The sequence below is a fragment of the Phalacrocorax carbo genome, chromosome 3 (assembly GCF_963921805.1).
Source record: "Phalacrocorax carbo chromosome 3, bPhaCar2.1, whole genome shotgun sequence".
In the NCBI taxonomy this organism is placed as follows: Eukaryota; Metazoa; Chordata; class Aves; order Suliformes; family Phalacrocoracidae; genus Phalacrocorax; species Phalacrocorax carbo.
In genome coordinates, this window is record NC_087515.1 from 34,258,590 (window position 1) to 34,282,778 (window position 24,189).

General features: G+C 37.8%; 1 protein-coding gene across 22 annotated transcripts in view; it reads right to left on the reverse strand.

The window, feature by feature from the left end:
* Positions 1-24,189, reverse strand: part of NRXN1 (neurexin 1) — a 726,568-nt gene that overhangs the window by 642,292 nt on the left and 60,087 nt on the right. For 15 of the 22 annotated variants that reach the window (XM_064446453.1, XM_064446471.1, XM_064446470.1 and 12 more), the window contains exon 3: positions 1,108-1,125. The exons of the other annotated variants lie outside the window; for them this stretch is intronic. In XM_064446453.1, coding sequence (XP_064302523.1) covers positions 1,108-1,125 — 18 coding nt within the window. The remainder of the gene's footprint in view (positions 1-1,107; positions 1,126-24,189) is intronic. 22 annotated transcript variants of the gene reach the window in all.

Genomic DNA, 24,189 nt, shown 5'->3' on the forward strand with positions numbered 1-24,189 from the left:
AAATTGCCACTGCACAGACAAGCAGTGGCCCACAGTGACTTGAATGAACTCAGGCCCCACAGTGGCTTAGTGCAGGACCTTGGGGCAGAGCTGTGCCAGGGCCATTGCTTTCCATATGAGTTAGCTCCTTGATTTAAAAGTAGTTTTAAAAGTATTGGAAAAAAAATAAAATAAAAGTCGTGGCTCAGTTTAGGTAGATAAACTCATTTTTCAAGTAGATAATGGTTTATATAGTATGCAAAGGTTCAGTCCAGAGATACTTTTAAATGCACTTGTACATTAAAAGCACCTGCACCTTTTGGCTTATAAGTGAAAAGACAGTATTGATTCCCAGCAATAACTGATCTGTGAAGCATATTCTATGCCATTAAAACTATGCTATATATGCATACAAGATGTTGTACCAGCTAATAGACATACTTACCAATATTCAGGCTACCTGGCATTATGCTTTAGTTTCCACTGACTTGTGCCATACTTTCTTTAAAGGGACTTAATTACATGCCAACTTTATTATTAATATCACATACTTCTTCTTTCACAATGTTGAAAAGGCAGAGTGCATTATGTTGAAAAGTCAGACAGAAAAACTTTTTTCCTAAACCTTTGTGCTGTAAAGGATAATACATTAAGCAAGATTTGTCATATTAAAGGGAAAAGTGCTTTCCATTTTCCTAAGCAATTAAAATATAGGTGTTTAACATGCATTACATTCTTATGAGGAGGATTTATGCTCCACACTAACAAAACAAATAGTTTCTTGAAGTGTTTTTCATACAGAACATGAGAAGTCAGTCCTTCTGCAAATCTCCTGAATCATTTTGAAGGGTGATATCAGTCATACAAGTATAAATCCCATTGTTTCAGTAGGCATATTCTGGATTTACACCAGTAAGGCCAAGATTAAAATGGAGTTTTGCTTGTGTTCTGTATGGAAAGAGATCACACTTATTTAATAAACTTATATACCTTTATGGGTAAAAAAAAAAAAGCAACTTACCGTACTGAATTATATGTGTACTTTTATAACATTAAGCAGAAGGGAAAAAAACCACTAAACAGAAGGGAAAAACAAGAGCTTAGGAAAATAAGGTAGAAAGCACCCACCTTCCACATAGTTGTCTTCTGTAAGCACATAACAGGGAAGGAGAGAAAAGGAAAACATTCATTAAGCAGCATGCAGACTGGAACTTGCCATTGCATGTCTTCATCATGCAAGGCATCAAACACAACATGCAAGTGCTCCATTGCTACAATCCAGAGGGAAAAACAAAAGCACCAGGGAAGAAGTGTTTCTTCTATTTAACAAAATTTATGTGACATGAAATAAAACAACACTGTTTCCAAAGTGCAAAAATTGTAGAGGATTTACTGCAGCTCTTTATAAGTTCAACTATTGTTAGTCATTAATCATAGGATCTTATTGTAAGACTGTTATAACTATATATTTTAAAGCCATCAGTCATTTGTACTAGGGGTTCTAAGTTCATTTGCTTCTACTTTCCCATTCTGAATTTTCCTTAATGACCTGTACGAAGTAGATGATTTTAAACAGACTGAACAAGTTAACTTCCGTTTTAGAATATGCTGTGAAGATGTTACCACAGGCAGCATGGCTGATCTTGCTCTCATTACTGAGGCGCTCACTCTAATCATTGAGTCAGATCTCTGAATCCAGTGTCAAAAAACTGTCACTTAAACTGGGTGGAATAACTCAGAATTGTCATGTCTCATGGCATTTGTCAACATCAGAAACTTGCACGTCTTAAAAAATCAATCAATTCTCTGCTTAGCAGAGCTAGCAAAGGCCACAACAACCTGAGGCATGGGTTCTGCCCCCAGATTAGATCAAAGGGCATTTTGCATAAGTAAAGGGTGCTATCAACAAGCAATAATTTGGACTTTTATCCCAAGACCAACATTCATATGGAGCACAGGAAAGAAGGTTCCTGCAAAGCGAGAGGGGACTAGGAATTGAGCCTCAGCTAAGGAAGTGGACAGAATTTAAAGTAATGAAACAGGCTCAGTGTCCTAGTGGTCATGCTAGTCTCTATAGTCCTCAGCTTCTCCCCTAGGTGGGTGATTTTCAGGCATTATGTCTCTGTTGCCCATTATGATTTTTGCTGAGGAGAGGGTAGGAGAGAGAAGGTAAAATAGCAAAAGGAAAACCAACATGGAATTCAAGGAGATGGACTGTGCAAAACCAACAAAGAAACAGGGAAGGGTGACAACACAGCAGTCTGACTGCTTGGGAGATCTCTTCCTGCAGTTTGTGCTGTCTCCACCAGCACTTGCTGGGGAGTGAGTGCTCAGAAGCAATTGCAAATTGAAGCCCAGTTCTGTCATGACAGGTCATTTCTCATGGAGTCTTCCTATGGGAAAAAACCTTTTCATGTGACATTAAGAAATGCGATCTAAACTAATTTGAATGTATTGTAAACCAGGAGTCAATAAAACAAGCTACACAGAACTGGGCTCAATGATATCTCTTAAGCATAGCAATTTCCTGCCAGAACGTGTCACTCCTCATAATGAAAAGCCTTTGTAAGTTAATGCCACAAAGCACTGAAAAATCTCATCATAACTAGACAGTGTTCCAATAAATAATTTGAAAAGTTTACCACTTTAAAAATAACAACTACTATAAGCAATGGATATTAAGGGTTTAAGTCTCTCAGTTTTTAGTTGTAATACTCACAGATCAGACCAGATAAAGTTATTTGGCTTAAGATATTACAAATCACCTTTTCCATACACACACTATAAATGTAGAATTCTAAAATCTCACTGCCTCAAATTTTAGTTTGTTATGAAAGTGCAAAAAAGTCCATACTGTTTCATGCATTTAGAAAAGTAAGAGGCTGAAAGAAAAAAAAATCTGAGAAGCAGTATGTCTGTTGTAAGTACCTGAAGATCAACATATTGAATAAAGTTCACCGAGAAAATGGAAAACACCAAATTTCACAAGATAAAGATATTATGTTCTATATGCAGTGTAAATTACAGTGCTATTTGGGCTATTAGAAATAGCTACTTATAGCTAAACTTTTCTGGAAGAGCCTTCTTCCTTTAACTGCATATATTAATTTCCTTTCTTTAAGAACAAAACCCCCCAAACTTAATGAAAAATAAATTTCAAGTATAATTTCAGGCTCCTTCATCTAGTCCTGATTACCTCAGCATTGGTGTATTACAATAACAATACTGCAATGACATCCTTTTTGGTGGCCATACTTAGCTTAACATGATTACTTAAAACCAACATGTGAACTTGCTAAAAGGCCAGCTCTATTGCTCGTGACGTCAAAGGGGGAGTTCTGAAAATGGCATCACAGGCAGCATCAGGTGGTTAAATTCTTCTGGTTACAGGGTTTAGCATATTTTCGTTTCTATCACGGCCTTATTCTTAGCAGTGATTGGTATGTCTTTTTTGATGACTCTGTCACCAGAAAGATTTACACTAGCTGAGCAGCTTCCCCTAACTGTGTGATTGATTAAACTTTTAAGTGATAGTAAATTAAACTGTCAAAACATTTTGAATTTAAAAAAGTTGAAAGTGTTGAATTCCGGCTCTGTGAATAAAACAGTGTATATAGCCAAACCCCTATACACTAGTAATCAGCAACAAAAATTCATTCCTCCACATGTTTTTGTCATGGTAAGTTAAACCACCTTAAACAGTTTTGCAATCTAAGAAAAAAAGTAGTTCAGCACCTTTATGGTCCTTTGCAAGGTTTTTATGTTACATTAGCATTGAGCACTATTATTTATTTAAGGTGGGGTTTTGTGATGGCTGATGTATTTCCCTATCACTAACACTTTGCTTGAATTTCCCTATTCCCATTTTTCTTGTCATGGCCTATTCTTCTAAGCAGAGACTAAGAAGCCAGAAGACCCAAGTTCTAACTTTGCTTTTTATTCATTCTGCTTACTCCAGCCAATCTTAACAATAAAAAAAAAAATTTTCCTCATTTAAATCAGGAGTAGCTGTATTCATGCCATTACAGTTGCACTGGTGTAAAATTTACATATGTGGAGGAGGTTAGGGCCATATTACACATTTTTGTCACAGCTGATGATTTAGTCATCCATAGTCTGAAATTACCTATATATTCATCCATCCACCATGGAGGACCTTAGTGTCTACTGAGTAGCTCAATTGGCATCAGTGGAACTGATGGGCTTTCAAGATCCAAAGTGCCATGTCTTAGCTGCTGTAGGCATTGGCACAGAATGGCTTTTAGCCCTTTCTGCAGCAGCTGATCGTACCAATGATTTTTGCCAATGTACAGCCCAGGTATGAGACAAGGGGCTAAAGGGACTGTCAATGCAACAATGGAGGAGCAGAACAGCCTTACAGCCTCCACTAGAGACCAGACAACTAGCCAGACAGGTAACTTTCTCTTCAGCACTCTGAATTCTAGTAGATGTGAAAAGTCCTCTGTTTTCATGTTGCACCAAGCTTCTCACTTGAAGAACTAGACAGGTCTCCATCCACTACAAATGCTTATTTCTTAGACCTTCCCCCACCCCCACCAATACTAAATTGCACTACTAATTTATGTGTTTACAACCTAATTCCTTTGGCCAAATTGTGCTATCAGCACTACTGGTGTAGTCTGTTGGCTGCACATATTGAGCCAAATATTCAGCTGATTTAAATCTGGCATGACACTGTTGAAATCAGTAGAACTATACAACTTACACAGGTTGTGAATCTGGCCTATTATCTTCAGATGAATTATCTCAGGCTGTCCCTACTGAGCTGAGAGCAGAATCTGCTCCATATTTTTTGCAGCAGAAGCCCAACTATTTCTCATTATTTTAGCATGTTACTATGATTCAGTGATATAAAAATGGGAATAATGTTTCTGCAGGATATTTTTATTAATTCAAGAATCATTTCAATATTTGATGGCACTTCATGGAAACCTGAATTTTCTAAAACCATATTTGACTTTATGTTTTGTGGTCATTTCTGCTATTACATTTTTTTCTTCCACTAGAATACTTACACCTTAGCCACACGCACAGAGCACAACATTTGTCCTGATAATTATATAAGAACAGTATTTTCATGATAAACTGGTGAAACAGTACATTAGTATTTTGAAGTTACAGAAATAACATTCTAAAGATAACATAATAATAAATACCATATTAGAAGTGGCATTTTTATAGTTTTTTTTTCTCATCAAAATTATAGTTCAAAATCACATTTGGCAACAATGAAAGGTATAATATACCACAGACATATTTTATGACATTTCATAAGATATTCAGTAGTACAAGTAGTGGGGAAGTAGCCTGAAATAAAGCTTATTTTTATGCACATAACTTGCAATAAAAATGATGGCTAGAAATTTAAACTATGACATTTTAAGTGTGTTTCCCCAAACAATAATGTATACATCTACTTCTCTATAAATTTGTATACTTAAAGGTACAGTTCTGGAAAAGGTGATTTCAAGAGGCAGCTTTTTCTATGGGTCTGCACTCAGGTTCTCTTGGATTGTGTAACTTATCAGTTTCTCAAATTGTTAGAGAAATTGTTTTATTTATCGTGTGGTTCAAAAGCAAATATTTGGAAAGTATACGAAAACATGAAGTACATTATAAAGTATGTTATAAAGCATGAACAGTCATAGTCTCAATAATGATGTACTGAAGCAATAAATTCAAAATCTGTGGCTATTAGCATTGGTCTTCTCAGGTGCTGTGTATCTGACAAATTCCATTAGGGTTATTTGCATTTTTTTGAAACGTACTTTTGAAAACCACTGTAAATATTGATTGTGATTCTTGACTGTAATTACCAATAATTAGACATGTATTATAAAGATACCTAGTACAGAACTCTGACTCTGTTGCAGCCTTCTGCTTGAATTTTGAGTAAATAGGGAAGCAGAGTTTCCTACAGCTGGGCGTCACGGAACAAAATTTGAGATTCATCCGCAAAATCTGCAAATCCACCAGAATCTAGGGAAGACTGCCCAGGAGTTTCCACGCAGCCCCGTTAGGTCTGAAGTCAATGCATAGCCTCTCCCAGGCTCCACACAGCTTTGGGCAGACCCATTCAGAGGACTTTCCAGTGCAGTGGGTAAAAATATAATATAACAGGGACTCTATTGATTTTTTTTGGTGGAAGGGAGAAATTTCAGAATAACAGGAGTTTGGTTCTGTTCTAGCTCCATTTTCTACCTATATCTCTGTGAAGATCCCTTATTTTCTGGAAGGCCTTGTACAAGACTCAGGAGAAAGGTGCAACACTGTCAGGAGCACAGATGACCTGTCTTGACCAAAAATGAGGATGAGGCTTTCTGCCAAGTAAGGATCATTAGGGCACAATCAGATGTTTCTGCCAATTTTGTACAAGACAATACCATCAGTCCAAATTTGGTACACCTCTGTAAATTCTACTAACATCCATGAATTTACTGTAGGTCAGGCCACCTATTCTACACAGTGCTACGTATCCCAAGTGCATCGAGAATGAAATAATGCCAAGATCATTTTAGTTAAGGTACTGTAGAGGAGCTCCTAGTGTGAAGCAGCAACTAAGGGCAGCAGTGCAAGTCTTGAATGCACTGGCAAAGAAATAACAAACAGAAATAGAAAATGGCATTACTTTTTGTGGCATAACTAAAACCATTACCGTGTTTAGTTCCAGTGCTCATGTATTTAAAAGGAAGTTAAAAATGAAAGAGGTTTCAGAAAAAAAACTTTCCCACAGTCATTCATGGCACTAAAACCCTATGAAAACTCAGCAATCATGTCTTAGAATGAAAGTCCTAAGATGATCAATCCACTGACTATATCAAAGAAGGGATTAAGAGGTGTTTTGAACCCAGTCTGTAGCTATCAATGTTGGGAGAAAGATTGTTGATACCTGGAAGCCCTTTCAATCAGACAAATTCTGGGATCAAGAGTCAAAAAAGGTCAAACTGAAAATACAATTAAAGTTTTCAATAAAGATAAAATAAGCATTGGGAATACAGGGACATTCTTCCTGGAAGTCTTAAGACATAGCCTTTGTCTAACAGAAACTGTGTCTCAATCATTAATTTTGGGCTGCATTGTAGGAATCACTGGAAGAAATTCTGCCTTTTGCCATTTAGGAGGTCAGGTTAATATTTTCATAGCAGTATATTCTGTCCATAACTTGTAGAAATCTACGAATTTTCTCTAGTCAAATGAGAACAGAAATCAAGCATAAACAGCAGCAAATACTTTGACATCCTGTTAAACACAAAAATGTTCAAATAATTTGTTTTCTCAAAACCAGTCTCTGCATCATTTGCACAAAGAACTCACTGAGTAATGCTTCCCATGAAAAGTTCAAATATAATGCGTGAAAAAAGATCATTTAGACAAATCATTACTATTGCCCCCAATGGGAAAATACGCCCTCCCCAATTTGCTTCTACACCCTGTAATGTTTTCTAATGCCCTCCACAGCTGTCTGCAGATGACAAACAGAATCAAAATCAACATATAACTAAAATAATACTCTTTCTGAGGCAATAATTTTTTGTGCTGTTTGATTTCTGTGCAGCTTTATCACCACAAGTGTATCAAGTCTGAAATAATTCACATTGCTTTTGTTTAATACTATTAATCTATGACTATTTCATTGTTACACTCTTTTAGATATTACATGTCTGAATAGACTTGTGCTTTTCTGGAGCCACAGTAGTTAAAAAATAAGCATATCTTTGATACTTGTATCTCCTTTTTCTCAACTACTTCCTAGAACTGACATTTTTGGAAAGTTACTTGTCCTCTTCTTTTAGTAATATTTACCATACTTCTAAATAAACCTGAACTGACTCACGGGAGAGATCATGATGTAGATATAAAAATGACTGCTTTTTAATTATATTACAATCCCAAGAAATTTGACTTTGGCCTTATTTTGTCACCTCATTAAATTAAATTCTTTTTCTCCAAAATGGGTCTGCATCGTCTCAGATGTACTAAACTTCATACCTGCTTGCAATATGTCAATGCTTTAAAGAAATTTTCATCAGTCCCTGGGAGAAGTGTTCTTGCATCTGTGTCATGGCTGCAGTAACTACAACCAGGAATCAAAGGTGGTATCAAAGTTTTTTTAATAATTGAATTTAGTAATATTAATAATAGAGATAATGAAAGGAGAAATAAATTATTTGCATAAGTGAAGGCAAGTCAAAGAACGACACTCCCTCCCCAGTGTTTTAATTTCCATGTATAAGCAGAAAATGAAACACAATGTAAATCTATGTATTTAACTCAGTAACCAGATATTGTTTACGAACTGCTACTCTTTTTCCATTTAGCCTCTGGGACTATTTCTCTGGATTGTAAACATTCAATTTCCATTGAAAAATCTCTGGGATTTGTGCACTTTGATTTGTGCTTTTTGACCTCTTCCTTGTAATCACTAGAGGCCTAATTTCTTACCACGGAGAATGGATAAACTAACTAGAATTAAGGACTGACTGTACATGGTCTGCTTTACGTGGCCTGTACACCTTACCATAACTCCTCTTTTTCTTTCTAGTACTATCATTATTCCTTTGGATTTCCTCCAATTTAGCCCTGTTGGGTACATGGCATGAAAATATATTTTCAGGATATTATTATCAAAATCTTTCACACAGAATAAACTATTCTGGCTAGCAGAGAGTAATGGTAAGGACAGATTATGTTCTATAAAAGTGATGCAGGGTGACACAGGTATTTCTATTTTAAGAATATCTGTGTTGAAATTAATTTGAAAAATTCATAAAATAACTTATTTCAACAACTGCTTTAAAAGCAATTGTGAAATCTGGAGTAAAAACTTTCAGAATTATTCATGCTTGTTTTGATGTACACGAGAGTAGAAACTAGCCCAGTAAATCTGATTGCTTGTTGCGCTATGCTTTGTGTAGTCAATTATGTCTATACAAGAGGCTGCAAAATCAGGCCCCAGTTACCACCAGAAGAAATCAAATCCCTGCCCAATCATCCTTTCAGCAAAACTGGTCTGTTAGACCCATTAATACAATACGATTAGCTGAGATGACAGTGAGTGAAAATGCCTTGCAGTGGTTGAACGGCAGAAGTAGTTTTCCAACTAGATGGCAGCTTTATGTTGGTGATGATCCAGTGGATGACACAAGGAAGAGACTCAAAGGAGAAGAGGTCACTTTTTTGGTTGTTTAGAAGCATATTGTTTTTAGACAATGCTTCCTAAAACTTTTCTACTGGTTTTGTATTGTATGGCGAACTGGTGACTATCTACACTTTCACAATCTCTACTCTGTAAATATAATATTTCTCCTTTATAATACTTAGTAAAGGGTGAAGACATATGCCTGAAAATTCTGCCCGTATGAGATATTCACTCAGGCCCTGACTCCGTAACTGGATAGTTGTGCCTTCCCAGACTAGTACAACACCAAAATTAACAGGACTGCATGCAAAGCTAGCCATATTTTTATATTCACATGCTGTCTTTATAAAAAAGTGAGGAATGTTTGTGTACTATCAGTGATGTTATGACTTTAACACCTGAAGACAATTTGGTATGAAGTGTTCTTCAGAGTTAGCAGCTAAAAATGTAGACAATGTGCTGTACACAATTAGAGTAACAATATTCAAAATCACTTTGTTATATAGTTCTTTAGCTAGTCACCATAAAATTTTCTTGGCTACTACTGAGATCCAGTAGGAGCTGAACACTCCTTTGGAAACCTTTGGGATGGTACGGAACAAGCTTTCTGCTCATTTAAATAGGAAATTCCTCTGAAGTGAGTGGAGCTGCACTTTGGAAGTGAGCATGCTGTAACCGAGTTTTTAATTTGACATCAAATTAAAATTTAATCACAGCTATCTGTGACTGCGAATGAATACAATTTTTTTTAAAGAACTGCTTAATTTTCTCTTTACTAGTCTACAATCATTTCAGTGCTAATGCTAAATGTTATTCTGATTAATTAGTAGTTATAGATAATGACAATGAAACTAATTACAAGCAATTTTACAATTAAAAAATCGATATTTTTTCACTTAAAACCTGGTCATCCTTAGCTAACGTGAGAATTGATATATTTTTTATTTCCTCCATAGACTTTACAGGAAATGAGCAACAAATTTTTTTTCTTTTTTGTAGCCACATGAATGCCTGGATTGAGCTCCCATGTGTACAGAGTACTTGCATGCATTGCAATCAGGAAACAGGTGGTTTAGAACTATCCTTGATTTTCATTAATCGCCTTGATATTAGTTGGTTAGACAGCTATTTTCTTGGTGTAAGAATATATATTGTAATTTTTCTAAGGCTACAAAGTGATGTAAAAACTTGCAGGCATTAATTTAGAATAGGTGAAAAAGGGGGCTCCTGACAAGGAGATACTATATCTGATGTGCTTTTGCAAAACCTTGATTGCATGCATATTAATTTTTCGTCTATGACTGTTCCTATCTGAGAACTGCACAATTAAAATTTCTAGTGGTAGTAGATGTTTCAAGACAGTTACATTTTGGGGATGTCCACAAAATGAACCTAAACCAATTTAGAGCTAGTTCTTCTCTTCCTAATAGTTTAATCAATACCACAGAATCACAGAATGGTTTGGGTAGAAGAGAGCTCTGGAGGTCATTTGGTTCAACCTCCTTCCTGAAGCACGGCCACCTACAGCTGATTGTCCAGACCCATGTCCAGACTGCTTCTGAATGTCTGCAACATTGGAGACTCCACAACCTCTCTGGGCAAGTTGTGCCAGTCCCTGGTCACCGTTAAAGTAAATAAGTGTTTCCTGATGTTCAGAGATTACCTCCTGTGTTTCAGTTTGTGCCCATTGCCTCTGGTTCTGTCACTGTGCGCCACAGAAAAAAACCTGGTTCTGTCCTCTATGCACCCTCCCTTCAGGTATTTATGTATACCTGATGTATATATGATATAGATATAAAATGTATATACATTGACTTGTATATAATGTACATACATTAACATGACCTAACCTAAGCCTTCTCTTTTCCAGGCTAAACAGGCTCTCGCAGCTGGGATTCTCATAGGAAAGATTGTTCTGTCCCTTCATCATCTTTGTGGCCCTTGGTTGGACTCTCTCCAGTATGTCCATGCTTCTCTTGCACTGAGGAGCCCAGAACTGCACACAGTACCCCAGATGTGGCCTCACCAGTGCTGAGCAGAGGGGAAGTATGAACTCCTTTGACCTGCTGGTAATGCTTTGCCTAATGCAGCCCAGGATACCATTAGACTTCTTTGCCCCAGGGCCATCTTGTTGGATCATGGTCCTTTTCTGCAAAGCTGCTTTCCAGCTGGGTGCCCCCCAGTGTGGGACTTTGCACTTCTCCTTGTCGAACATAAAGTTGCTGTCAGCCCATTTCTACAGCCTGATAATGTCCCTCTGGATGGCAGCATGACCTTCTGGTGTATCAGCCACTCCTCCCAGTTTGAGGGTTCTCCTCCTTACTGAGGGTACACTCTGCCCCATCATCCAGATCATTAATGAAGATGTGAAACAGGATCAGACCCAGTATTGATCCCTGGGGTACACAGCTAGTCATTAGCCTCCAAGTAGACTTTGTGCCACTGATCATCACCCTCTAGGCCTGGCCGTTCAGACAGTTTTCAAGCCACCACACTGTCTGTTTATCCAGCCCTTACATCAGCAGCTTCTCTGTGAATATCTTATGGCACACAGTGTCAAAGGCCTTACTGAAGTCCAGCAGACAATATTCAGTGCTCTGCTCCCATCTACCAGGTCAGTCAATTCATCATGGAAGTTTATGAAGTTGGTCAAACATAACTCACCCTTGGTGAAGCCATGCTGACTACTACTGATCATTTTTCTCGTCCTTATAAGTGACTAGAAATGGTTTCCAGGATTAGCTGCTCCATCATGTTCCCAGGGAACAGAGTGAGTCTGCTTGGCCTGTAGTTTCCTGGTCCTCCTTCTTGCCCTTCTTGAAGATGGGGGTGATATTTGCATTCTTCCAGTCTTTCGGAACCTCTCTCAGCTGTCACGACTCATCAAAGATTATAGAGTGGCCTCTCAATGACATCTGACAGCTCCCTCAGCATTTGTGGGTACATCCCATCAGGCCCCATGGACTTATATAGATTTAAATATTCCACGGCCTTGATTCTCTTCCACCAACGATACATCTTCCTTGCTCTAGCCTTTCCCCTTTGTCTCTGGGACCTGGGATTCCTGAAGGTTGGTCTTGCTAGTAAAGTCTGAGGCAGAGAAGGTATTCAGTATCTCAGCCTTTTCCATGTCCTGTGTCACCAGGTCCCGATGTTGACAATGGGTCCATATTTTCCCTGGTCTTTCTTTAAGTGAGTAATGTACTTATAGCAGCCCTTCTTCTTGTCTTTGACATTCCTGGAGAGATTAAATTCCATTTGTGTGTTGGTTTTCCTGTCATTCCTGAATGTAATCCTCTCAGGCTACCTGTCCTTGCTTCTACCCTTTGTATGCTTCCTTTCTGTGTTTGCGTTTGGCTAGCAGATCTTTGTTCATTCACACTTGCCTGCTGGCATTTTTGCCTGACTTTCTACTTGTTGGGATGGAACTCTCCTGTGCTTGGAGGATACAATCCATAAATATTAATCAGCTTTTTTGGACCCTCTTATCTCCAGTGCCTTATTCTATGAGGCTCTTCTGAGCAGATCTTTGAAGAGCTCTACTGAAGGCAAGTGCTGTGAGCTTGCTTCTCACCCACCTGCATGCACTCAGGATTCTGAACTACACCATGGTCACTGCAGCCAAGGCGCATCCCCAATGAGCCCCTTCTCATTGGTGTATGACATCCAGCAGGGTACCTCTGCTTGCTGGCTCTGCTACCATTTGGAGGAGGAAGTTACCATCAATGCATTTCAGAAGCCCACATATGAATATTTTTTTCCTCCAGGAGACATCAGGGTGGTTGAAGTCGTCCATGAGACCCAGGGCCTGCGAATATGAAGCTCCTCCCATCTGTCTGTAGAAGGCTTAATCCACTTGTTCTTCATGGTCAGGTGGACTATAGCAGACAACCACTATAATGTCACCTTTGAGTCTTGAAGTCTTGCTTACTACTTTGTTCCTTTCTGAAAGAAATTACTTTATATATATTTGGTTGCTAATCTTTAATCATTCCTTCTCCAAGTGATAGAGAAGCCAACAAGGACGGGTGCTACGCTGGACCTTGTCCTCAACAACAAGGAGAGGCTGGTAGGGAATGTGAAGCTCAAGGGCAGCTTTGGCTGCAGTGACCATGAAATGGTGGACTTCAAGATCCTTAGGGCAATGAGGAGGGCACATAGCAAGCTCGCTACCCTGGACAACAGGAGAGAAGATTTTGGCCTCTTCAGGGACCTGCTTGGCAGAGTACCATGGGATAAAGCCCTGGAGGGAAGAGGGGCCCAAGAAAGATGGTTAATATTCAAGGATCAACTCCTCCAAGCTCAGGAGCGATGCATCGCAGCAAAGAGGAAGTCAGGCAAAATGCCAGGAGGCCTGCATGGGTGAGCAAGCAGATCCTGGACAAATTCAAACACAACAAGAAAGCCTACAGGGGCTGGAAGCAAGGACAGGGATACTGGCAGGAATAGAGAGAAATTGTCCGAACAGCCAGGGTTCAGGTTGGGAAAGCTAAAGCCCTGATAGAATCAAATCTGGCCAGGGACCTCAAGGGCAACCCAAAAAGCTTCTATAGGTACATTGATGATAAAAGGAAGGCTAGGGAAAATGTGGGCTCTCTCTCAAGGCAATGGGAGACCTGATTACCCAGGATATGGAGAAGATTGAGGTGCACAATGATGTTTTTGCCTCAGTCTTCACCAGCAAGTGCTCAAGCCACACCACCCAAGTCGCAGAAAGCACAGGCAGGGATGGGGAGAATGAAGAACTGCTCACTGTTGAAGATGATCAGGATTGAGACCATCTAAGGAACCTGAAGGTACACAGGTCCATGGGGCCTGATGGGATGCATCCACGAGTCTTGAGGGAACTGGCAGACGAAGTTGCTAAGCCACTATCCATTGAGAAATTGTGGTGGTCTTGTGAAGTTCCCACTGACAGGAAAAAAGGGAAACATAAGCCCCATTTTTAAAAAGGGAAAAAAGGAAGACCTAGAGAACTACCGGCCAGTCAGTCTCGCCTCTGTGCCCAGCCAGATCATGGAGCAGATCCTCCTGGAAACTATGCTAAGGCACATGGAAAAAAAGGGGGCAATTGGTGACAGCCAAAATGGCTTCACTAAGGGCAAATCGTGCCTGACAAATTTGGTGGCCTTCTACAATGGGGTTACAGCATTGGTGGATAAGAGAAGAGCAACTGACGTCATCTACCTGGACTTGTGCAAAGTATTTGACACTGTCTCGCATGACATCCTTCTCTCTAAATTGGAGAGACATGGATTTGAGGGATGGACCACTCAGTGGATAAGGAATTGTCTGGATGGTTGCACTCAAGGTGTTGCAGTCAATGGTACAATGTCAAAGTGGAGACCAGTGACGACTGGCATTCCTCAGGGGTGGGTATTGGGACTGGCGCTGTTTAACGGACGCTGGAATTGAGTGCACCCTCAGCGAGTTTGCCCACGACATCAAGCTATGTGGTGCGGTCAACATGCTGGAGGGAAGGGAAGTCATCCAGAGGGACCTTGACAGGCTTGAGAGGTGGGCCTGAGCAAACCCTGTGAAGTTCAACAAGGCCAACTGCAAGGTCCTGCACATGGGCCAGAGCAGTTCAAAGCACCAATACAGGCTGGGCAGGAAGCGGAATGAGAGCAGCCCTGAGGAGAAGGACTTGGGGGTGTTGGTTGGTGAGAAGCTCAACATGACCTGGTAATGTGCGCCTGCAGCCCAGAAAGCCAACCATATCCTGGGCTGCATCAAAAGAAGTGTGACCAGAAGATCAAGGAAGGTGATTCTGCCCCTCTACTCCACTCTTCTGAGACTCCACCTGGAGTGCCGCATTCAGCTCTGGGGCCCCCAAGATAAGAAGGACATGGACCTGTTGGAGCAAGTCCAGAGGAGGGCCACAGAGATGATCAGAGAGCTGGAGTACCTCTCCTATGAGAACAGGCTGAGAGAGTTGGCATTGTTCATCCTGGAGAAGAGGAGGCTGTGGGAGACCTTAGAGCAGCCTTCCAGTACCTGAAGGGGGCCTACAGGGAAGGTGGAGAGGGCCCTTTTACAAGGCCATGTAGCGATAGGACAAGGGGTGATGGCTTTAAACTGAAAGAGGGTGGATTTAGATTAGGTATAAAGAAGAAATTCTTCACTAGGAGGGTGGTGAGGCACTGGAACACATTTCCCAGAGAAGTTGTGGATGCCTCATCCCTGGAAGTGTTCAAGGCCAGGTTGGATGAGGCTTTGAGCAACCTGGTGTAGTGGAGGACGTCCCTGCCCATGGCAGGGGGATTGGAACTAGATGATCTTTCAAAGTCCCTTTTAAACCAAACCATTCTATGATTCTATGAATTTACATTTTTTTTTCTAAACGGACATTATCTTCATTGTAGGCCATGTGGAAATTATTTTTTGTATAGTTATGCTGTCATGTAATTCATCTATCGTAATACATCAGTACAGGAGCATGCTGCCAATGACAAAGTGGTAAAGCATCTTTTTTGTTGCCAGCTCTTCTACAGCTGGTAAATTGGATAGAATGCCAAAGATATTGGCATGAAGAAAATTGACATAGGGATCTTTAGTGAAGAACTGTTTCTGGGCTAAAATTTTATCAGAATCATATAATAATTCTTTACAAAACATTGTCTCTGAGGTGTATTGCCCTGTAGTGCCTATTAGGGGGACAGTAGGGAATATTGTAATGACCTTTCATGGGATTGAGTTGAACAGAACTTTAGAAGGAAATTAATGAGAACATCTAAATGCAGAGCTATAGGAGAAAATATCTGAGGAGACATAAATATTATTGGTTGAGTAATATGAAAAAATATATCAATTAAAATGTGTTCTGAATATGCTGCTTAGATAACATTTTTCTGAGCTTACATCTTAAGTATGATATAAAATAGTATTTCTTAGTTATTAAAACAAAATTTTAATAGTAAGTTGACTAAGAAAAATGTCCTATAGGGGAAATCCTTCTCTGTAAGGTAAATCCCAGTGAATAGCAGAAATCTTGTTTGATTGTTGGCCCATTATTGAAATGAGCACACAAATCACCTGCTTCCTAGTTTTTATTCATGAAGAGGAGGAATAATTCTGAGGTTCCCAAAGTGGAAAAACTCCTACATATAAACCATAATTAAAATTTCTCCCTGGCAGAGTATTTACCCCATTAGGCAATTCACAGAATTATAATCATGAAAGCAAGGAACGTGTATCATATAACCTATGTACTTAAACAAGTTAACAAAACTCCCAAACAAACCACAAATATTTCTTGCATTTTTTTTCAATTACATTTTCAGAATCAAGAAATAACCAAGCAACTAACCATCTACTAAGAGAGAAACTCATATTTGAACGAGGTGGAATTGTTATGAGTATATACTGAATACATAGACTACATAAGCATATGCACATTCATTCATGTAATAATAATACTTTACACAATGTAAAGTGTGTATAAATGTAATGAATACTGCCAACAATGAACAATAAATGATGTGCTATTGTCCAACTATTAATATATACAGAAACCAAAACAGAGGCAATCTTCACACTGAACATAGGGAAAAAATTTTCTTTGCTAAAGCAAAACTCCTCCAAAATGTCATATCATGCCAAGGGACAGAAATAGATAACACTGAACTTCAGGAAAAGCCTCCTTATGATTCAACAAAACAAAGACTAATGCATATGAAGATGCTTATGAACTTGAAACAGCAATACCGACTAACAGGATTTTGAATTTGTTGTATGTTTTTTTGTTTAAAGAAAATATTTCAAGGAACTGCTGATCTGTAATTACAGTTAATTTCAAAACAAAATTACAAGAACTGTACCAAAGCCACTAACAACATAACTCAATTATTTTCATTTGCAAAGCCTCTTTATACAGTAAGTTAAAAAGTACTTGATCCATTGTTTTTTACAGCTTATAGCATATGCCTTCTTTCTTTAAGAAATATATACTTATCCCAAAAGTGTCTGATACGAAGAACATTTAATGCTCGTAAATAATTTGCTTCTTAGAAAAAGAAAAAATTTCAAAGGACATTTCCCAAAACATGCTTGTAACGCATGTAGAATAGCCACCTCATTTTACTTCCATTGAAACAAACCAACTCTTCCTCCCCAAAAAGCCATTTGTCTCCAAAAGTAATTTAGAATATCAAGGTCTTAAGTGTTTTGCTTTTATCTGTTTGAATGTACCTCTTAACATTTAATATTGACAGCTATAATTTTTTATCCAGTCTGCATTATTAGTGAGTTATCACTGTTTTCTGTAGTGGGTCAAATTTTCAAAACACACCACCTTCTGATTAGGACATTGGCATAACCTTTAAACAACTTTGCTGTTATTACTGTCTTACATCTTGTATCAATGATATCTGTGTGTATTTAAAAGACACATAAAGGATTTATCCTAACAAATGCTACAATCATATTACATAAAAATGGCATGTCCTTTATATAATGTCCTACCTTACATGCTTTTTCTGCCTTCAGTAACAAGTAGTTTGAGGAGAAGTGTAAACTTTAAATAATCAAAACAAGTAAAGTTCTAGTAAAAAATAAGTGGAATGGAAAAACCAGGCAGGAATAGTTGTTATGACATAGAATGGGATTGTCTTTAGAACCCATTCAGATGGAAAGAAATCTTTTCATTAATTTATACAGCTTGGATAAGACCTGGCTTGCTCTTTGATTTTCACGGTTTATCTGCTGTGCTGCTACTTGGCATCTGCAACTCCCATTGAGATCTCATGGTGAATCATTGGAACACAATGAGTTCATGAGCCCCCTCTTTCTGCCAGGGAAACATTTCTGATCAATAGCTTTTAGTATAATGGAAGTTACCACAATGCTTTCAAGATCTGGTTTTATGTCGTAGTTAAAATGAGCTTAGTGCCATCTGTACTGTAGTGTGTAATTGTTGCTTCACCAAGCTGCATATTATATATTAGGTCAAGGCTGTTTGTCGAAACCAGTATTTTATAAGATGAAATAAAAGTGACACAGAAAATGTTGATATTATCACAGGGAAACCATCTTCATATGTTTTATTTGTGAATGCCTACATACCCACATATTTGGATATGATTTGTGATGGTAAAGTTATTAAAATAGGTCAAATAAATTTTTCATCTAAATTGATTTGAGTAAGTATGCAATGGGAAAGTGCAGATTCTGATGGAAGATGTGGTTATGTAAATCTCCACTGAGACAAGAGAGCTACTGCAAATATAATCAAACTGCTGTAAGTCCCTTATAATACAAGTTCAAATCTTTGGTCAAAACTCTCATAAACACATTTTAAGTTGGAATTCTTCTCTCAGAATTGCATCATTCAATTACATGCACTTCGGAGCATAAAAAGATAAGAAAGGCATTTAGAAAAAAGATCTCATTCAAGTGTCGGTTATTTTTTTCTCATTTGTCAAAATATTGTAAAAAATAGCTGTAGTCACAAACATTAAAGAACATAAATCAAATCCAGTGAAGAGTGGAGTACAGATTTAATTTGGGTAGAAACAGCACATGCCTTCTAAGTCCCAGCTTCTCCAGAAACTGAAGAACAGGGTTCATACAGGCTGGAAGAAAAGAGTGAGTGGTGGGTACAAAGGAAAACAGAAGTTCACCATGTAGCACTAACAATAGCTGTGCTTCTCTGAAATGAGATAAAAGTCCCACTGGAAATTTCAGGTCAATAGGAATTTTGCAACTCGTTTACAGGATTGGGCCCTAAAGGATGAGGATTTCACAGAGAGCTTAGTCATCTTTGTGCAACAGTGACACAAATTTTGGTACCATTTACATATAAAAGTGATCCCACTCACTTATGTGAATTTGATATTCCCTACTGGAATTTGGTAGTTTTCTTAGCTATATAAGGCTTATATGCAAATAAAAGAAGAAGAAGAAGAAGAGGAAGAAAAACAACAACACCAACACCAACAACCAAGAATGGAAAAAGAAGAATTAAAAAAAAAATAAAAAAGAGGGGGAAAAGAAGAAGAAAAAGAATAGCAATTTCTTTTGGAAATACTGAGTGCGTAAGAATTAGTGTAACCTACTCAGCACAATGCCATGGACCTCACTGACCTTGGGAGGTTTTCCAGGAGTCATTCCTCCCACAAATATTTTCTGAACAATTATAAAGCATCTGAGACACTTAATTTTTTCCCAAGGAGCAGAGATTCATTTTTCCTTCTGTATAGATTTTTCTTTAACAAATATATTTACTGGGGCCATTTAAAGGAAACAGTACTGTTGTTTCAGGTACACTCCTGTATATGTCTTTGAGTGTATCTCATGGTCACATGAAAGAAACTATACCAAGGTAGGTTGTTTTGGCTTGTGTTTTGGGTTTTTTTTTTTTAATCTTCTATTTAAAAATGGGTAGCAATTCCAGGCTTGGGTAGAAAAAACTGGATAATTGCCTTTTTTCCCCTTCAGAGAATAGTCTAAGTATATTAAGTACAAACTATGAACGTGATTGAGATTATCTGTACCATTTGAAGTCTTTGCTCATTGTACTTCTAGTGCAATGCATGCAGCATTATTGATAACTATAAGAGAAAGCTGGGGGTCAGTTTACCAGTCAGGGTTAGAGTAGTTGAGCTTGATAATCAGGGATAAAAATTACACCCATTCATGAGTGTGAAGCAGTACCTCATATGCAGTTTTTCAGAAAGCACTTGACTGGTTTGGAAAACATGGTATTAACTTATAGAGAGTCTTACCAACAATAATTCCTCAAACAAAATAATTCCAAGGCAATATATTTTCTGGCAGCTTGCTCTGCCATGGAAAGCACAGTAATAAGTGTGTGTTATTGACCTTAGTCTTTACCAGCATCTCCCACTGACTTACAGAGATGTTGTTCATACAAATCAAGACTGATATAAGATCAGTAGCGCAGGCAAATATACATCTTTTATCTAAGAAATTAGCAAACCCATATGCCTAAATTTGAGTTCCAGTGCAGTATCAACAAGTCCTGTCACTGGTATATGTTCGTTTGTGAACAAAGCATTACACAACTAATTTAATAGTGATTTGAAGGGGAGGAAAAATATTTGTAGAGGAACTGAACAACCAAAATGGGTGAACTCTATGGTAAAATAGGACACGTTATCTTGCTGATCAGGACCCTCTCTAGAAAAAGATTATGTGAATATGAACTTATATATAATATGCAATTACATTCATTGTACTACATAGAGGATTGAAATTTTGAGGGCTGCTACCTTCCTTTACAGTGATGCAAAATATACTTCAGTAGACTCTGGAAGTCTAACACACCCATACTTCATATGTATGTAAAAACCCCAAACACAGCTCTCAAAAAATGATACTAGAGTTACACAGTGCCTTAAAAAATCAGATTCTGAGGAAGCATTTTCATTCCTTAAGACATGAGTGCCACTCCTCACAAAAATAAATCACATAGCTACGATGCTATGAAAAAGATGGAAATGACAGTTCACAAGACGTAGTAAACAAATATCAAGAGAAAAAATGGGCCTTGATCTGTACAGGCAGCTACAGATATACCATGATTCCAATGGGGCATTCACAGAATAATTATAATTAGTAAATAATGCAGTGTTAAAACAAAGCATTTAATTTTGTAAATCTATACTTTTGCAGGTGAACTTCCTACTTTGTTTTTGAGGAAAAAACCTCTTAAATGGGTTCTTCCTAGGGTTAATTTTTGCTCATTCTGCTTATACTCACTTTCCTTATTAATTTTTGAAGCTTGAAGACTAAAAATGACCTTTTCAGTTGATTCTGCATTCTCAGGCTCTGAGCACTGAGTTCACGTCTTTGCAGATAGAAATCTTTTTAGTTCACTGATGAAGTATCCACACTTTGTTAAGCAATAAAATCTCTTTGTGATTCTATAGTGTCTTTCATGGAAGGACCTCAGCAGCTTATACATACAAATGCCTCCATGAAGCAGAACAGAAATCTGGTAGTAAATGTTTCCATGCAAGCACAAGCACGGCTTGAGACTGGTGTGAGGGACATTCAAGTGAATGTATGCATCTAGGACTTCTTCCACTCATAGCTGAGCTGAAGAAAACACAGTAGGGGAATTTTAATTTGATTCAGGAAAAATGAAGAATGAAAGCCAAGACAGAAGATTTGGCTAGGCTGAGGCATACAATATTTTGTCTACAGGTAGGACACATCTAGACTTAAACTTCTATGAAAGATCATGAAGGAATCATATGAGCCATATAGTATTTTATTGAAACAGGAGAATTGTTTAAATACTGTATAATGCTGTTTCTCTAGACCAAGTCTGTGAAAATTGTTGCGATCCTTTAGACGGTGGATTTAATTCTAAAACTCTATTTTTTTTAAGTAAGAAAAAATACACAGGGCTGAATGTGATGAGAATTTGTGAACTCCTTATTTTATTCAGCTAGGAAACTAAGGAGGGAGAGGGAAGTTGTTTATTGTATTAAATGCTTGCTTATTCTAAGAATCCTGGATGTTCCTCAGTTTAGACTACTACTTTAGCAATAGTTCTATTTAAACTACTGGTTTTGCAATTTTTATTATAACAAAAAGCAGCTCTGCTACTATCAATAAGTGGGTAAGAAAAAGATTGGAATCTTCTGCACCCCAGATATATGTACTTATTTTTAGGAAATACCTCCCAAATGCCAATTTAATTTATTGTAGACTTTCCTTTTTCCCCCTTGGCTTTACATCTCCTGTAGAAGGAATTGTAGATTTAATATGAAGGACAAAATGGCAAACAGAAGAAAATAAAGAAGACTTACTTTTTTTCCAAGAGGAAAGTTAAAAAATCTCTTCTTATCAAGCGTAATAGAGAAGAAATGTTGTTATATATGCAGAAAAACTTTCTCAGGAGAGAAACAGGGAAGAGAAATATTCAGTTCAGCTGGGTCCAAACTACAGGGTCTTCAAAAAGCAACCGGAGCAACAAAAGCACCACATATTATTCATTGCGATAACATTACGTGCCAAAACATCAAGCCACTTCAGGAAAAAGGTAAATATAAACAATTCATTTAGACTTCTTCATCTACTTAATCTCACTATAGGATTTAAAAAGAAGAGACATGAGAAGAAACAGATTTTCACCAAAGATTTATGTTGTTTCAGACTTCATTCTTTTATTTCTTGTGCTACTCATGACCCTGTAAGGTCCAAACCAAGCAAATTCAAACACTGTTTGTGTTGTTCAATTCTTTTCCTATTTTCTAATCATTACAGAAAAACAGTGCCATGGCTCCACTTTTTCTACTGCCACCACCCTTTGACTTGTCCCTTATTTCCTTTCAGTAACAAGCTCCTGCTGAAGCCCTCATCCCCTGTGGTTCATCAAAGTAGAAAGAAGTAGAACTTTCCCATAATATGACTACTGGAAGTAAGGAAGAGAAAAAAATCACTATTTCTAACCTGAAGGCAAAAACATTTTATATTAAAAATCAAAAAATCAGATACTGAATTATTACAGCTACTAGCGCATTTTGTCTGTGGCGTTTACTCTATTGGAAGATGCAATTCTGTGGCCATCAGCTGTTAGGCACGATATTTTACTCTGTTCCAGGGATGTATCAATGTAATTAATCATGATAAAAACCAGAACCATCCAGCATGTTTTTCTGCATTAGTATGGGATAAACTATGTCTCTGTCAATCCTGATAATATTTATCTAATATCTTCCCGTCCCCCAATCCCATTACATCTATTTCAGTGTTTCACTATTCTTATCATTAAAATGTACTTCCTAATGTTTAAAGTTATTCTTAATTGCTGCAATTTAACCCCATTATTCTTATCCTATCTACCATGGACAAAAGAAGAACAGATTATTTCTTTCCTTTTTATACCACCCCTTTACAAACTTGATCACTGCCATCAGGTCCTCCTTTAGTCATTTCTCCTGTAAGGTACATAATCCCAAGTCTTTAATTTTTTTTTTTTTTCATAGGTCTACTTTGTTGGTGAAATGCAATGCTCAAAATTGGATGCAGAATTCCAGCCTGGAGTACAGCACTGAACAGAACTGGATAATTATTTTGCCATGTCTTACAAGCTTTATTTCCATTTACAAGAGATAAAATATTCTTAGATTTTTTTACAACTTCATGGCTTTGCTGACCCCTGTTCAGAATGTGATACATGCAGGCTCACAGATTCTTTCCCAAAGAAACAGCATTTCACCAGTTTTTTTCTACAGCATATTTTTGCTGTCCATAATACCTTCCTACGCCTTGCACCTTCTGCTTGTTTCCACAGAGTTTTAGCATATATTTTGGTCCTTTTCTCTAATTTGTCAAGCTGATTTTGAATTCAAAGCTTGTTCCTGAGTATAACTTTTCTCTTTCCCAGCTCTGTGTTATCACCGATTTAATAAACTTAGTCCATGCTCTACCATCTAGGCTGATTAAAGAAAAGTAGTGAAGAATTGATTCCAGGAGTGATGCCTGTGGTCGGTTTGTCCTTTCACTTTGACAGAGAATTACCGACAGCTCGCACAGTTATCCAGCAAACTTTGCATGCAATTTACTAGCAATTTAGAAACTTAATCTAGCCCAAGATTTCCTAGCTTGCTTAAGAGAATGTCATGTTAGACAGTGCCTAAAGATTTGTTTAAGAATACATGACATCTGCTGCTTCTTGACAATCTCTAACAATTGTTGAAGAATTGGTTTAATGTAATTTGTTGCTGACAAATACATGTCTACTGTTATTCATCTCTTCCTTACTTTGCAACTGCTAGCAAATCATTTGCTTGAACATTTGTTCCAATATCTTCCAGGAACTGAAGTTTAGCTGGCAAGCTAGAATTGGCTCTTTTTTAGTGCAATTTTAAAATTTGGCACTATGTTCCCCCTCTTGCAGTCTTCCAAGACATCATACACCCTTACACACTTTCTTAAAGGAAACTTCTAACAGAGGTAAGATTGCTTGTGGACAGTATTCTGTTAAGTATCAAGTTGCAGTTCATCACACGGTGCTCATTCATATACTTCAAGGACATCAAGGTCCTGAATAAGCTGAAATGTAAAGAACATATCAC